The sequence below is a fragment of the Phlebotomus papatasi genome, chromosome 3, assembly GCF_024763615.1.
Source record: "Phlebotomus papatasi isolate M1 chromosome 3, Ppap_2.1, whole genome shotgun sequence".
Taxonomy (NCBI): Eukaryota; Metazoa; Arthropoda; class Insecta; order Diptera; family Psychodidae; genus Phlebotomus; species Phlebotomus papatasi.
The window spans coordinates 88,168,021-88,184,909 of record NC_077224.1 but is presented as its reverse complement, the minus strand read 5'-3'; the positions used below and the strand labels follow the sequence as shown (position 1 = coordinate 88,184,909).

General features: G+C 32.8%; 1 protein-coding gene across 1 annotated transcript; it reads right to left on the bottom strand.

Annotated features, from left to right (window-relative positions):
* Positions 1-9,070: 9,070 nt before the first annotated feature.
* Positions 9,071-11,195, bottom strand: LOC129806260 (uncharacterized). Its single transcript, XM_055854726.1, has 2 exons — positions 10,485-11,195; positions 9,071-10,378 (listed from the first exon to the last, which is right to left on the bottom strand). Exons 1-2 carry the CDS (start codon positions 10,728-10,730, stop codon positions 10,193-10,195), a joined length of 432 nt encoding a protein of 143 aa, XP_055710701.1. The 5' UTR covers positions 10,731-11,195; the 3' UTR covers positions 9,071-10,192.
* Between the last annotated feature and the right edge of the window lie 5,694 nt (positions 11,196-16,889).

Below are 16,889 nucleotides of genomic sequence, written 5' to 3'. Positions count from 1 at the left end.
GATCTGTATAATCCCTTTAATTTTCGATACTGTGAAGTTTTAAATATCCCGACCCCCAAAGTGCATTATTAAGGCTTGTAACAATGGGGGTAATTCGAAATGGACCCCATTGTACAAACATCGAAATGTCTTGGGAGATATTCCCTAATGGTTCGTTCCTGAGGTAAAATATCTTTGCCATATGTTTTAATCCCCATGAAGGTGTCTCGGATGAAATAGAAAATATACTGGAATTACTATTTTGTTTTGAAAGTTTATGAAGTCTTGACAAGAAATACTTAATTAACAGGGTTTAGGTACTAAAACGGACGGACGGACGGGAACGGTTTTTAGCCATCCATATATTCGTGATCAGGAAGTAGCCAAACACATTCTGGTAGTTTGGAGCTGATCGGAGGTCATGGGATTTTGTTAGGATTATAGTGGGTGAGATTGTTAAGAATCTCACCTAACAAATTGATGAATTAATATTAGTTGTACTACAAATTACAGGGGAATTAAACTATAATGTATAACTCAATAACTAACTTTAATATAGGGAACATACAGTGTCGGCCATAAGTTTCTTGACAAATCTATGTTCAAGAAACCACGTGGACAGAATGATAGAAGAGTCTCAGAGGAAAAATTTACAAAACTTAACCACTGACGAAGGCTTGGAGATCGAGCCGAAAGCTCTGGAGATAGTTGATGTGTTTCCCTTCCGGAACCCCCTGCTGTTGATTGCATTTCACGTCGGTTTATTTCCACGATAACCACAAAATTTGACTACCTGTGGTAGGTCAGTGATGAAGAGAGAGAAGAGCTTGAGACTCATAATATGGAGCCTTGACGAACCCTTTGAGTGAAGCCAAGGGAAGACGAGATCAAGTCATCAGATCTGACAACAAGAGATCGAATCGCCAAGTAAGAAGTGACGAACGGATACCCCTAAAAAATCAAACAGGTCACTTAATTTGCGATAGAGTAATGGCGCTATTTGAATAAAAAATCAACATATTTTTTTTTAGCACTTTACTGTTCTCAAGCGTTTCTACATAACTGTCTTTTTCTTGTATAGGTTCTTGTCGCGACTATTTGGTAGATTAATAACATGTCCTTGGACTGGGGAAGAAGTCGAATCAAGAACAAAACAAACACAAGGAAAAGTCGATAATGCAGAAGCACTTGAGAACAGTAGAGTGCAAGAAAAAAAATGAAAAAGGGTAAATATTTCTCACAAACATTAATTTTTAGAACTTTACAGTTCTCAAGTGCTTCTGCATTATGGACTTTTCTCTAAAACCAAACAGTCGTAACAGGAACCAATACAAAGAAAAGTCGATTATGTAGAGGCACTTGAGAACAATCATGAGCTGAAAATGAACATGTTTTTTAGCACTTTACTCCATGGCTTTTGACAGAATTTTTCATGAGGGTGCTAGTCCAATGAAAAATGAACATTTTATTTTAGCACTGTACTGTTTTCAATTACTTCCATATACAGTTATCGACGTTTACATATAAAATAATTTTGAGGTTATGTATGCATGTGCATGTCTGTTCACCAATGTAAATGTATTATCTTGCGAAGTTTTTGTTTAATAAATGAAGTATTATAGCTTAGAATTCTCTAATTATGACTTTTTAATCTTCTTTCAAACTTTCATACTAATTCTACAAAAATATATTGTATTATATTTTCGAGACGTTGAACAAATTCAAAAAATCCATCCGGATAACGAAGCGAACACCTGTCATATTGTCTCCCAATCATCCGGATTACAAAGCGGGCACTTTAATGGGCTTTTATTTGTGTTGGTTCCGGTCACAACTGTTTGAAGGTTTTAGAACACGGCGGGAATTGGGAAAAAGTCGAGACAGCAACCAACACAAAGGATAGTCAATAATGCAGAAGCATTTGGGAACAGTCATGTACTAAAAAAGAATGTTGATTTTTAATTTGAATTGCACCATTAACTCATGAAGAATACTGTCAACAGCCTTGGAGAAGTCTAGAAGGTCTAGAAAGATGGCTCTTCGCAATTCTTAGCACATTGCGACAAATACGTTCATTACGATCCATTTAGGGAAAGTGCTCATAATTTTGGACAGTTTCTAATTTAAGATAATTTGACGGTAAAATTGAGCACTAAATATAAATCGATTAAAAAATTATGAAATTTTCTTCCAATATTTGATGAATAATGTATTCTATCTAAATACTTCTTCTTTTTCGCAGATTTTGAAAATCATTTAAGTTACAATTGCATTTTTGAAACTTCAGTATGTGTTTCTTTTCTAAAATTTTACCTTTTCTGATGACCAAATTGTATAAATGCCTAGAGAAACCAAGGAGTATCACCTCTACGAACGAGATGCAGTCCAAAAAGCCTTAAAAGAGTCCCAGAAAGGCAAAGGAATGCATGAGTCTGCGCGTAATTGGACAGCTCAAGTCAACTCTCTTTTATGAAATATATGGAGAGTCTTAGGGCTCCTTGGGATATCCTACGCTTCCTTCTCATAGACAGGAAGAAGACTTGGTAAGATAGGTTCTTGAAATGGAGAATAATGGGCAACCTATTGCGGTGGAATGGCTGTCCAAAATTACCAGCAAAGTGTCCAAAATTACAAGCAAGGTGTCCAAAATTACAATCAAGTTAATCTTTACATATCAATTCATTACTAAATATACTAAATAGCTTGTCAATCTTCTAAACAACCCTTCCTAAAAAGAGAGCAACAAAAAATTCAATTAATATTGGAAATATTGCACCTTAAACCCAGGACATTGATGCTTATAAGCACCCTGTCCAAAATTATGAGCACTTCTACTATCTGTTTTTAAATATTCTCGTTATTGTTAATATTATTTTAAAATATCCTATTTCCATATATTCAATAAAACAAAAATCGAAAAGACCTATTTAGAAAACCATTAGCAAGGTACCTTGAATTGTTGTTAATTTTGTTCGAATTTCGAAGTGTCAAAAATAGCTGTTCTTATTTTATTTCGATTAAAATCAAAATAGTTAAGATCGTAATATTTCTATACGATTATATTTCTCCACAAATTAATAAGTCAACGTATTTAATTCTTTTTTAATGATGGATTTCATAAATTTATAAAGCTTTGGGCAAGAATTCTATAAGAATTTCGAAGATCTATTTGAATTTTCGAAAACCAACGACATTTCTAGTATAATATGGCTGGTTAACAGATGGAATTTGAAATTCGTGAATGTTTTATCCCATTTCACATGATTTCGATCACCAAAAACTTTGCATCAAGTCACAAGTTCGAGCCTTCTGCGAAGCTTGGATGCTTTTCCACCTCTTTATTTTATGTTAGAAATCGTGTATTTTCTTGGGAAAAAAATTCTTAACAATAACTTCCGGGTACTTTCACCCTTTCGTTCTGTCGACAATCTTCTGCGTTTTTATTGCTTAGTCCATCTTTCAGAGATTAGTCGCGTAGTTGGTGCAAATTGCTAAAGCACTCGTGTATATTACGGAGAGTAAATCATTTGGAAATTTACTTGCTAAACATTTATCACTCCTTTTTTGTGTTCTCCAAGCAACAGCAACAAAAAAGAAACTCCGGACATTATCACCAAATTTTGTGTATATTTTCTCTCCTTTTTTTCATTTTCCATTCTCTCTCCATATCCTCAAAAAATCGACCAAATGAAAAAGTCATCAACTTTCTTATGTTTGTTATATAATGTAAGATTTTTGTATTTTATTTTGCTTCTGTGTATACAAAATTAAATGAAATGCGATAAGGAGTCTTCTCTTTTTTCTTCAATTTTGCTTGAGGGGTGTTTTAGTTCAAGCCACGGGATTATGAGTCTTCTTTTTTCTTTGCCTTCTTAAAGACAATTTGCCAAGAGCAGTGGAAAAACACATGAAGAAATTAGAGAGACATTTTCAAGACATCGACCTAGACCTTTTTCTTAGCCATCAGGGATGATGAAATAGGAAAAGAGGATATGACCACAAAACGCACAGAAGAAGTAATTTTAATTAGGAAAATGTATTTCTTCCTAAATTTTAAATATCCACCAAAAACCGAGCAAGAGTCGTTCTATATCATTTGCCTTTTCACAATAAATAGGGACAAAATTTAGCAATGGAGTTTAAGAATGACGCAAGAAAAGATTCGCCAAAAACTTTTGTTGTATAAAAGTTTTCTTTAATTAATTAACTTTTCTATAGCGATTCATTTGATGAATTTCGTGAAATTGTGTGTCGCTCTAAGCATTCAAATTATAACAATTCAGAATGGTATAATTAATTTAACGGGCAGACTTTCTCCTTAAAGCCAAGGTTAGTTGCTTAGAAAACTTCTAACTGGAATGTTTTAAGAGTTGGAATGAATTCTATAGACCACTTTCATTACTTTGGATTATTTGAGGAAGTCTTTGAAGCTTGAAATGCTTACGTTTTCGTAGGAAAAATACATAAAGTAACTCCTTCTAAATTTCAGTAAAATGAAAGATTTAAATGAAAGACACAGCTTCACCTGAGCTTAAACAAAATAATAATTGTACTCTCATTTTTTTAAGAAATGTATATAAATGAGAGGTTAAGTTTGGTTTAACCTAAAAACTCTAAGTTGTTTTAATAGCGATAAACTCAAAAAAATTAACATAGTTGAAAGTATTTTTGGATAAAATCGCAAAATTGAGACAGACAAAAAGAAAATTATTTATCTCGAACGATAACGTTGTAAGACGAATTTAATTTTAAGTTAAAACACAATCTCTTTATTGAATTTTAAAACTTAATGAAGTGTTTAATATTTTACTATCCGAAATATCCATTTGCAATCGTTTCTTAATTATTATCAAGGTAATTTAATATAAGAACGCAAAATTCTGAATTGAAATTCCTAATTTGAGGTTAGGGCACAATATAACTATTTTCACTAGTTTCTAATGAACTTTGAAACTTAAATATCTGGGCTCACGTTTGAATTATTATTAATATTACGAATAATTATCTTAATAAGAAAATATTAAAAAAAAAAGAAAATTTTTGTATGCTATGTACACATGTACAGTCATTACAGCTAAACTTAAAGTAACCAGAAAGCTTTATCAAAAGATGTCTACACATTGGGAGCAATTTTCGTCAAAAATTGCGTTTTTGACAGAAATTTGACGTTTCCCCCTACAATGCTGCAGGGAATTTCCTTCAAAAAGCAATTTTAGACAAAAATTTCTCCCAATGTGTAGAGGCCAAAAGAGAGGACAGTTATTATAATCCACTTTTTTCCAACCATCCTGTAGCTTAAACGATATAAGATATCAACTACCGGTCTTCAAGGACCCCCAACAAGCAAAACATTATCCCTAGATATTTTTTACTTTTTCCCTTAAGGCCTCTACACACTGGGAGTAATTTTTGCCAAAAATTCCATTTTTGACAGAAGTTTTGCAGGCAATTTCTTTCAAAAATATCAATTTTTGATGAAAATTTCTCCCAATCTGTAGTGGTCATTACTGTCCTCCATCTCAAAAGCCATGTATTTTGGGTTTTCTCAAAATTGGCCCAGGACTTTTGGGAATACTTCAGGTCAACATTTTATCCATAACACCTATGACCGAAAAAAAATCGCCATTTTGAATTATTAAAGGTCAAAGTTCAGCCACTTTGGAGGGCTCATTTTTCCACCAATTTGCTTAAATTTGGACTTTTTGGAAAGGTTCTGAAATTTCTTATCCAGCTACATCAATCCCAATTGGCTAATAACTGTTTTTCAAGGTAAAAGGTTAAAAAAAGGCTCTAGAGCAGAGGCGTGCAAGAACCGTTGAAACCGAATAAACGTCAAATGAAACATGTACGTCAATGATCAAAAGGCTACTAGAACAAACTTATTTTGACGTTTATTCGGTTTTAACGATTCTTGCACACCTCTGCTCTAGAGAGTGCATTTATTAGGCGAATGGGATCATGTTTGGGCTCGTTGGAAAGGTCTTGGAATTCCTGATAGGCCTCAACTGATTCCAATCTGTTATAAATCAATAATGAACCTAGCATTTTAGGCATGGGATTGTTTAGAGACCACACGGTAGCGTAAACTTTCCGATAAAACTGAATCGGATTCAATCGGTTTTGAACCGGTTCATAACCAATAACTAATTTTTATTCGAAGTTCAATTATATTAGTCAAGTTATTTTGGGTAATATCGGTAATATATTTTGAGTGATTTATAAATCCATTCAAATCGATTGTGAACCAGGTATGAATCCATAAGTAATTTTTGTCCGAAAATCAATTTTATTACTCTTAAAATTATTTTGTGTGATCTTTCGAGTGACTCACAAATCGGTTGAAATCAGTTGAGAACCGGTAAACAGTAAATGATGCAAAAGTACTTTTGGTTGAGGGATGGCATCTAGGTCACGAGTTCGTGCACTTCACAAAGCCTGGGACGCTTTGCCACTCCTTTTTTTTTAAAAGCTTATTTTTATCTTAAGCTAAGCAGAATTTCACAATTTAAAATAAAAAGGTGGAAATTCATTTACAATTTAGAATTATTATAGGGGAGGATGGCCATACTTCGCACGATCCCAAATTTCATACACTTATTAGAGAAATCCGGAAAAGTTAAAATAACATTCCGGAAATGTTAATTTTACCATGCAGTATTGATCCGAAATCGGTGTAAATATTACCCTTTTTAGGTGTATTGGGGGTTAAAGTTACCCTTTTTTCATGTTGATTTTACCCTTAAAAGGTGTAAAATTAACATTAAAAAATGTTGATATATTTTTACACCTAAAAAGTGTTAAAGTTATGAGGTAAAAAAGTTAATCGCACCCTCTTTTTTTCTCAGTGTAGTGACTAGACTCTTTTTACTCTGTTTCCAAATAAATGTGACACATGCCACCTAATATTTTAAAAACTGGGTACTTTCCCCTATGCTGAAATGATTGCGCATTTTTATTTTTTTCTTTTAATTTAGTAATAAAAGTAAATAAAATAAAGCAAAACATAGTACCTATCAAAATATAGTACGTTGTTTACAATCACGTGAATACATATTATTGAGATCTCTGTACAATTAACAAAATAAATGCGTCATACTTTTATCTGATTAAGAACTCTTTTTCTTTCGAGTTGTTTTGGGTTTAACCTGAAAAAAGTAGAAAGTACGTCAGGGATCAGTAATTTAAAAATTTTTCCGTATCATTATATTTTTTGTGCGCAATTTATTTGGAAATATAATAAATAGTTGCCATAATTACCTAATTAATTCATTCAGAAATGCATAAAATTTTGCTTATATGTCTAAATTTGGAAGATGTACGTACATTAAGAATTTTGCAATGTTTAAAGTAGTAGATTAACCCTTCAAGAATAGCTAATAAATAAGAACTCTATACCTTTTATTTTCTGTTAAATGAGTCTCAAAACTGATCAGTAAGCACTATCAAGTTCTAATTGGTAATCAAAATTAATTAATTAACCCATGTTTTATGCTTTTTGTGTAATAATTTATTTACATTATAATAACATACATAGATAAGGAATACACACAATTAAAATAGAATTACATTTCAATGGGATATTGATAAATGCATTAAAATTCCTTTTATTCCTCTAAGTAATTAATCCTTATCGATTTAATTACGACTAATTAGTTCTATTAATAACATTGATGTGACAGTTGTATTTATTTTATTTGTTTATTACTTCATCAAAATCATCTTTTGAGGCACTTTTGTGAGCTTTTGCCAAAAAGCTTAAGGACAGAAACACACTGACAGATAATATACCATTATCAAAATTTGGTCATTTTTCTGACATTTATGCATTTTGATGCAATTTATACAAACAAATTTTTTTTTAAAAAATATTCATATAAAAAAGTGTTTTGAAAATTTATATCAAACAATTATAAGAAATAAAAAATGGATATTATTAGCCGAAATATAAACTTTTATGCCAGTTTACCACGATTCTTGAATTTTTTCTGAGATTTTCTTGAAAATCTAATGCCCTAGACAGGCTTAAACCGAGAGACAGTTTAGTGGGAAACGGATGGAAATGTAGTCCAATTATAATTTTGATAAACATAGTGTTAAACCGTCTATAAACTTAAGCTGCAGGTGTAGCCACCACATAAGAATATGTGATTTTTTAACATATTTATTATTTTATTATTTTATTTACAACTTTATTATTTGTCAATAATATATATTTGTGTTGCTTCTTTTTTAAATGTCAATCTGCGATATTCCCCTCAATTCTAAGAAAAAATCTTTAAGTGTTAAATTTTTAAATTGGCTTTGAAATGCTCTAGACAGATTTACGACTTAACCCTTTAATGACAAATGAGACACTGGTGTCCCTAAAATAAAAACCAATTTTTGGATTATTTAGAGGAGAAAATAACTTTATATAGTTTGAAAAAGAATGTTTTAGTTCTTGGGACACCGGTGTGCCACTCGTCCTTAACCCTTTAAAGACGTGCTGGGCACCAGTGTAACAAAACTAAAAACTTATTTTTTGACTATGGAAAGTTATTTTGTCCTATAAATAGTCCGAAAATTTGGTTTTATTTTTGGGACACCGGTGTCCCAATCATCCTTAAAGTGTTAAAGGGTTAAACAGACAGATGGGTTAGTGGGAAACTGATGAGAATATAGTCCATTTTTTTATTATAATTATGGTAAACCACTTCTCAGCTTAAGTCATAAGTGTGTCTGACACACAAGGCTAATTCGTATTCTCCATTAAACATCCTTAATTTTAAAGTGTCAATTTTTTTAAGTTTCTAAGTTGGGATGTTACAAAGTTCACAACAACGAATCGAAAAAAGGAGGTGTTAAACTTATTTTTAGGTTTTATTTACTTTTAAGGCTGATCAAACCTTCAAATGTAGAAGATCATTAAGTAAATTTAAATAGATAAATCATGAAATTAGAAACTTTTAATTTTATTACCACCATATATTTTCTTAGAGATTCAAGATCTGTTAATCTGAGACTTGAGAGGAATTTTTAATAAATTATGGATTAAAAGAATCTTCAAACACTACATAAATATTTTTACTTTTTTTTTAAAAATGTTTTTGACTTTTTTCACTTCGAATAAGCTTTATTCGGATTTAAATACGGATTATTCAGAGACACTGACAACCTTTTTCCCGCATGAGGGCGTGGTTTTCTCCCGTGAGTTGCACTGACAACTGATCTCAACTTTTTTCATTCTCAAATTCCTAATTAAAAGACTTGCTAAAAAATACAAAATATTCTCGTAAACATTAATTTTTTCATTTAGGATTATTCACACGATTTTTTTAAACAATCATTATTTATATTAACGTGTTATTAAATAGGATTAAAATTAAAGCTTTGAACGCAAGTAAAGCTTCAAAAAGAAAACAATTAAGCTTAATATTTTCTGCTACGCAACCTTATTAGGACACTAATAAATGTTTATTAATTAGTATTAACAAGAAAATGATGTTTAGGATTGGTAGAAAGCTTTGAGGCTTCGCACACACTCTAGCTTCGAACACTTCATATTTTTTGCATATTCCTTTGGAGAATCTAACCTATTTTTCTCAGGAAATGTGTGACTAAAGACTAGCAACTAAAATATTTTGCCATAGATAGGGCAGATTCATTGAAGGAATACAGGAAGAACATGAAGTGTTCGAGGCAGAGTGTGTGCGAAACCTGAAAGACTTCTTCTAAAATATTTTAAAATATTAATAATTCATGACATATGATAGTGACTTATACGGGCTTCAGACCTAAGGCTTAGCCAAATGGCTTGACTGCTCTAATTTCTTATCAATCATGCTTTTTTGGGAAAATTTATCTTAGGATTGTATTATTAAAGATAAATAATCTATTATACTCTCAAAAATCAATTAAATTACACGCTATTTAGAATTTTGAGACCTACGGGAATTGGGCTAAACCTCTAGTCTGAAGACCGCTTTAAGGATCTCCATTGGAAGCAATTTTCGTCAAAATTGCTTTTTTGAAGGAAATTGGAAAATAGTTTCCAATGTGTAGGGACTTTTTAGTCTGATAATTGTAATAGGATAAATAAAAAAACGATGAAGTTATTTAACAGTGACTGTAATGATTAGACGGTGGATGTGCTTCTGTCTTAAAAATACAATTTTGCTTTAAGAGGCGTGATTTTAAATACTGTTCTGGATCAAGATGCAAATCTTCGAAGTGATCACTGTGGCAAATCTATCTTGAAGATGGGTTTATCGCAGCGAAATATTCTTTCTTTTTCAGGCAACTGTCCAATCATCCATTTCTTGAGCGAATCTACAGCTTCCTGACTGTGTCCGGAACCACGAAAGGCAATTGTGGCATCTCTGCCCGCATTTTCAAGGAGTAAGTAGTCACCACCCGGATGCTACAGTGTGTCCAGGGAGCAAAAGAATTGCCAAGAGAGAGAGAAATTCAATTAAGATGGTCCTATATTACCCAGGAGATATCTATAAAATTTTCCATCTCCATACCAATTTGAGAAATTTTGTCACATCGTAGATACGATCGTAAATGACAATCCAGCAATCTGAGGCACTGTCATGATTTGCCACTTCCTCCAGGGAAATTTCAGGTAATTCAATTTCCTCCTCGGGCTCACTGAGACTCGTCTCCAGGTGATGAAGTGGCTTCTGCCGACGCAATCTCAGAGCATTCATGGCAAATTGGACAAAATTGTTCGTCTCAAAGGACTGTGCTAAGTCACTTCTGGATTCCATTTTTTTTAACCACGCACACACAAAACCACTCAAGATTTAAATAAATTTTTTTTTGGGGATTCCACACACTAAAAATTTCACCAGAATCAAGATTTAATTCTCACTTTCAGTTAAAACTCGCGCTTTTTCTTTGTACTTCTTATTCCAGAGAAGACGACTGGACGTGACCAGGAACGAGTGCTGATTGAATATTTTTGAACTGTTGAGCGTTACTCTTCGTATTGTGAATTCATACAAATGCCCTCCCTCTTATATGCCTTCTCTCTGGCCACATAATTTACTTGGGAATGGGAGATAGAACCAGAGGCGCCTCGTATGGTTCTTTCGTCATAAAAACTCTCCTGATAAGCCCCAAGATGTGTGTTGCGAAGTTATTATAAACTCCCATGGGAGACCACCAGGCCATATCAACTCCATGAACTTGAAAAATATTATTGAAACAGTACACAAGGAACATCCAACATTGGCAAAAATTGAAATCAACTTATTTTGTAGTCCAAACTTAGTGCAAAACCACAGTGTCGCACATTTGCAACTGAAGGGGCACAGTTGAATTTAAAATTTTGAGCTTAAAACTACCACCTGGCAAAAGGTTTTTTTTAATATGGGGCTGTTTGAAGCCAACTCATAAATTTCTTCCAAACTTAGCTTACACTTCGAGTTACGAAAATGTTTTTAGATGGACATTATAGAATATTTATCCCTCTTTAAAAGGCACAGAGTCCTGTGTACAAGGCACACCTCAATTGTGACATATATCGTGTAACGGTCACGATTGCAGAAAAATTTCCATACGAATCTGTATATGAATGTGAGAAAGTGGCTTCAACTTTGAAGGCCGGTTTAAAAGTTACATGACTTAATATGTTCACAGATGTCAATATTTAAACTAATCTTTCTAAAAAAAAATATATGTCATTTGGGAATATGCATTTATGGGACGAGGGGTCACCGAATACCAGAAGTCGATATCTCTTACCGTTTGGGCTCTGGGCTGATAACAAGCATAAGGACAATAAATAGAGTGAATAAATGTAGAAGAAAGCTTTCATGTTTCGCACACACAGGAATAGCAATGATATATAGTTCGTGTTAGACTTCGATAAGGAGTGGATCGGTAGGACGAACGCTGATGATTCTGAAGAATCTCTGGCGGCTAAGGCCCTCATCCACACGATTTCCTTAAGAGCTTCTGCCCATATAAATTCCCAGATCTTATCTAACAAACTGAAGAAGAAACAACCCAATTCTAAAGCTATTTAATTAATATTACCGTGCTATCACACTAGGATTTTTTCAATTTGAAAATTCAATTTAATTTTCAGATGAATTGTTCCTATGCGTTATTTTGCATTAAAAATCATTCAAATTGATAGATTTTTGTGAAGCAAAAACCGACGTGAAGATAACTATATTGATGGGGAAACCGGAAATCGTCGGGAAATGGAATTTCTCAAGGAAAACTCATCAACTTTTCTTAAAGCTTTCGGCTCGGAATGAAAGATGAAGGCTCGGAGCCTGAGCCGAAAGCTTTGAGAAAAGTTGATGAGTTTTCCTTGAGAGATTCCATTTCTCGACGATTTTCGGTTTCCCCATCAATATAATGATAGATTTTTGCCTATTTATTGATATAATTCAATTTATTTAGAAGAAATTCAATTCAATTTATTTAGAAGATAAGGATATAAACTAAAACTTGGTCCACTGAAACATGTTTAAATATGCTAAAACAGCATAAGTGTGGTTGCTGAATTAAATTTGAAGTCAGCAAATTAAAATGTTAAAATTGCTCATTAATTTCAATTTTATTGCAGTTAAACTAGTAGCTTTATGAAGAAAAGTGTTCATATTAAATATATTCACGCATAATTAATTATTATTTGTGGCCAAAAAATTAAAATAAGTACAGTGATTAGTGATAAACTTGTACGCGAGTGAAGCTTAAGTATCGAGAGTAATTCATTAAGCTTTCCAAAGCCATTCAAATGAAATTGTTGTGTCAAGAAATCGCAGTTGGAATAACCTCATACGATGTATGAGAGTATCTTCATGAGCCCCTTGCCTACAACCCTTTCTTCTGGCTTTGAGGATCCTTCTGCATAAAAATTAAGTGACTTATAAGACATTTTAAGTACTATCACACATTTTCCGGAGTCATTCACAATCAAAAATCTCGCGGAACTATTTAAAATTGAGCAAATTTCTTGCAAAATGTGTCCTGGCTGTGAGAATTTTCAAGTAAATTCTAGAAATCTTATAATGCTCAATTGGCTCAATTGAATTTAAAATTAAATTGTGAAAATCCTAGTGTGATATCACCGTTAGAGTGTTTTGAACATGTGTTTATCTAGGTTTGTAATTTAATTAACATAATTTTTAATTATTGGTTTCAGTCAAAATGGGTAAACAAAACACCTGAGACAGGAAAACTCCTGCCTCCACTCGGACTTGAACAAAGGACTTTTCCCTATTTAGGAGACTGCTCTACCACTGAGATATTGGGGAATCATATGATGCAGTTAGCACTAGAAGACTTGGTGTGAGACGATAACAAGTTGAAATGTAAGCATGATTGACATAAAGTCAGACAGAAAACTCAGTCAGAGTAAGTATCCCCGCTACCCCCATAACTCAGTAGTACAGCAGTCGCCTAGACAGCGACTGGTCCTCAGTTATTTAAACATAATACTTTCCGTAATACAAATATTAACAAATAAAGGCCAAAATAGAGCCTCACTCATATAATTATAAAGCAGACTTAAAGTTTTAGTTAGTGTCAGTAGTCCGGAAAGGCTAAAATTGATAAAATTTTAAAGATAAAATAATGAATAGAACAATGCAGTGAGTTACTATTTTCCTATTTTTTAACTGTTCGAACTCCACTTTAACTTTAACAATAAACCTAATGACCGTACTGACCGATGCTCATAAATTTTTCTTGGAAAGGAGGAAAAAATTAGAATTAAACACTAAGAAATATATTACATGGATAATTTAAGAAATCCATAAAATTTGATAGCGACATTGTACCGTTTAAATATGTGTTAATTTTAAAAAAGATTTAAAACTTAAACTATTCCTATTTGTATCACAAAGATCAGAAAAATTATGTTAAGCCCCCTCTATTGCAACTGCGCGGTATGATGAAATGATTGCATTAGACGATTTTAGAAGTTTTTTTTTCCTAGAAAAAAGCTCATCATACTCTGTGGAATTCTCTTATCTCCCTGCGATTGATATGGGATGAAAATAAAATCTATTTAGCATATATCTGTGAGACGTGGGAGATTTGTGGTTGAATTGGAATGATTGAATTCAATGAATTAGAGGAAATTAATCCTGCACCTCGAAACCACAAATGAAACCGACAATCACTTGCTCGAACGGTAAATTATTTTGCAAGACACGACTCAAGAATACACTCAGAACAAAGCTTTAAAAAATGCACAAAAAAATCATATTTTTATAGGTCAGTTTGTGAACTAATAGAGGTTAGGTTTAAGGTTAAGAGCACTTCCAGGGTTATTTCCGGAGCGAAGTATTTGGAGTTAGGAAATTATACGCCATGCAATGCTTAGTTAAATGATTTGAGGAAGTGTCAATGGATCTAGTCAGAACAAGGTACTTCTCGTATTGAGAAAAACCAGAAAAGCACTTTTTGTTGAGGATTAGCTTTAGTCATTTTAATCAATTTATTAGATTCTATATTCAATCATGCTTAATATTTCATCATAAGTATAATATTAAGTTATCATTTTTTTCGTATGAATTAAGACTTAATAAGTTTTCTGGGATTCTGAAACTTTTATAGATTGACAGGACATTCTCGAATTAACGATTTTAAGGACCAGTGAGATATTGTGACTTCTTAATAATGCCGATGGGTGACTGATGTAACACCCCTTTCGAATTTCGAAGGCTTTCGAGTGTCAACAGTGTAAGTCTTCAATTTGTTGTAAGGAAAATCGAAGTAACGATTTTTATATCATTTCCCTTCCATTATTATCAGTAAGTAAATTCATTAAGATTAGTTTTAAAAAGGACTGCTGTATAAGTTTCCACATTCTTGCGAGAAAGTTTAGGGGGAAGTGGGGTTACTTTGAGCTATGGGGCTACATTGATATACGACTTTTTCGAATATTTCTAAAGGAAATTTTGCTTAAACGTAATATAATTTATCTCTACAAAAAGATTGTGGAACTAAATAAAATAACTGTTAGACCTAGATTCCTGTCAAAATATGCGATAAAATCGTATAACAATCTAGCTCCAGAGCTCAAAGCCCACCCTGTCCCTAGTTTGAAAATTCGAAAATCGAACGTAGAAAGCTATTTAGCTTTTAGCCAAGACACTTTTGTAGAATCGACATCTGGCTGTGTAGATATCGGTTTAAATAATCCTACACAATATTATTGTTTTATTGGCTACAGAGGTTAAAGTCTTATTTGCCTCATCATTAATGACAATGTCCAATTTCAAATAAAATTGTTCTAATGATAAATATTAGAACAATTTTAGTGGAATTACAATTAGTGGAATTTGATGCTCTAATAGTGTCTTGGGTAAAAAAATAAATGGAAACTCTAGGGTAAGTGTGCCAAATTCCGGTCAGCTTGCAATTCCGGCCACCTTTTTTGTTCCTCGAATTTCCATAAATTTTTAGTTTTTACATTATCTAAAGATTATTATACAATGCAATAGAATAAAAAATGTAGCTTCGACAAACGAGATGACACGAAAAAGCCATTGAAAGAATTCCCGAAGGACAAGGAACTATGAGAATAAAGGTGGCCGAACTAGGGCACCAAAGCTCTGTCTACATTTTTATTCATTTTTCAATGCATTATTAAGAATGATTTTAGAGTAAATAAAGACGATAAACTGTCTACAAGGTTCCAAGCAACACTTCTTAAGAAGAAGGAATTAAAAAATCAATTTAAAAATATTACATTTAAAACTTGAGACTTTGGGACTTGCATGCAACTATAGTCAAGTGTGCTAATCCGGGCGCTTCGATATCTGGATCGTTTATGACTAATCCACTTAAAATAATACTCCCTCCGTTCCGAAATAAGTCGTACGTTTGGGAAAAATTCTTGTTCCGAAATAAGTCATACGTTTGGGAAAAAATGGGATTAAGGAAAAGTTTGTTGGTAAATGTTTTGTGTATCAACAATTATTTCTTGTAAAGAACTATTGCTAAGGTCCAGTACTAAAATTGGGGTCCAGTCTTGATGATATGTTGAGGAACGAATGTCTTAAAAATGTCTTATTTTTGGCGTTTTATTTTCAATCTAAAATAGGTACGGAATGGTGAGAGATACAGACTTGGGACCTTCGAGGGACCCCCCATAAGTTGACCCTGGGACCATTAATATGTCCTTCATTTTGCCCCCACCCCTCCCCTTCCCCTCTAAAATCATGTTTTTTGGGATTGCTCGAAAGCATGTCGTGCGATTCCTTTTTTCAATTCTGCATATGTTTTAGAGAAACATATAAATGGTTCCAGGGTCAACTTATGTGGGGTCCGCTGAAGGTCCTAAGTCCCTATCTCTCACCATTTTGCATCCAGATATTCGAACACATAAAAAAGAATGTTCTTTTTATTGTTCATTCTGCAAAATTTAAGCAATAAAAAATGTCATATCGGTAATAACTGTTGAGTTCTACTTGTGCATACTAAAAATTTAGAACAAATTCTAGCCTGTAATGTTAATCACAGTCCATATTTTAGTAATTAACTATCTACCGGAGCTCTTTGAAAAAAACGCGAAAAATGGACAACTTCAACATATCGAATCCTCAACTTACCATCGTGATAGGATCCCCATATTATCCCTGAACATGGAGGATAGTTCATACATAAAATATTTGCAAATAACAAAAACATTCTCTGAAACCATTCCTTAATCCCTAATTTTTCCCCAAACGTACGACTTATTTCGGAACGGAGGGAGTATTTTTTTTATTTCCGTAATATAGTCACTACAGTAACATAATATAACTATTCAAGTTAAAGAAAAAGCAACTATACAGTATAGTTCCTCAAATTTGAACAATATTTTCATAAACGGAACGGAATTCATGTGAAATGCCTTTTTCTCTAAATTAAGATAAAAACCTTTAACGAATATATCAATGTAATTTGTTGTGAAATAG